Source organism: Chiloscyllium plagiosum, chromosome 50 (genome assembly GCF_004010195.1).
Source record: "Chiloscyllium plagiosum isolate BGI_BamShark_2017 chromosome 50, ASM401019v2, whole genome shotgun sequence".
Lineage (NCBI taxonomy): Eukaryota > Metazoa > Chordata > Chondrichthyes > Orectolobiformes > Hemiscylliidae > Chiloscyllium > Chiloscyllium plagiosum.
This window is the reverse complement of record NC_057759.1, coordinates 6766290-6766814: the sequence shown is the minus strand read 5'-3', so window position 1 is coordinate 6766814 and position 525 is coordinate 6766290. Positions and strand designations below refer to the sequence as shown.

General features: G+C 50.5%; 1 protein-coding gene across 1 annotated transcript in view; it reads right to left on the bottom strand.

Moving 5' to 3' along the window:
• Positions 1-205: 205 nt before the first annotated feature.
• LOC122544510 (late histone H2B.L4-like) overlaps positions 206-525 on the bottom strand; it is a 5364-nt gene continuing 5044 nt past the window's right edge. Inside the window, exon 2 of the mRNA XM_043683747.1 lies at positions 206-522. Coding sequence (XP_043539682.1) covers positions 226-522 — 297 coding nt within the window. The 3' untranslated portion in view covers positions 206-225. The remainder of the gene's footprint in view (positions 523-525) is intronic.

Sequence of the window (525 nt, the reverse complement as noted above, 5' to 3'; positions counted from 1 at the left end):
GTGATGTATTCAACCCCCGCCCCCTTCATTTATGCATCTCATCAAATTGCAAAGCAATTATAAAAGTGAATGCAATGCAAAAACTTAAAATATCTTATCAAGAATCACATGCAAACTAAAACAAACAGCCCTTAAAGAAATGGTTCAGCTGTGTCAGGAAGGTTGTGGGTGGCTCTTATAAGAGCCTTTGGATTGTGGATGTGTGTCTCAGTGCAATGCAGTTCTTCACTTGGAGCTGGTGTACTTGGTCACCGCCTTTGTACCCTCCGACACGGCGTGCTTGGCCAGCTCCCCGGGCAGCAGCAGCCGCACGGCGGTCTGGATCTCCCGGGAGCTGATGGTGCTGCGCTTGTTGTAATGGGCCAGGCGGGAAGCCTCCCCCGCGATGCGCTCGAAAATATCGCTGACGAACGAGTTCATGATGCTCATGGCCTTGGAGGAGATGCCGGTGTCGGGGTGAACCTGCTTCATCACTTTGTAGATGTAGATGGAGTAACTTTCTTTCCTGGACCGCCTCCTCTTCTT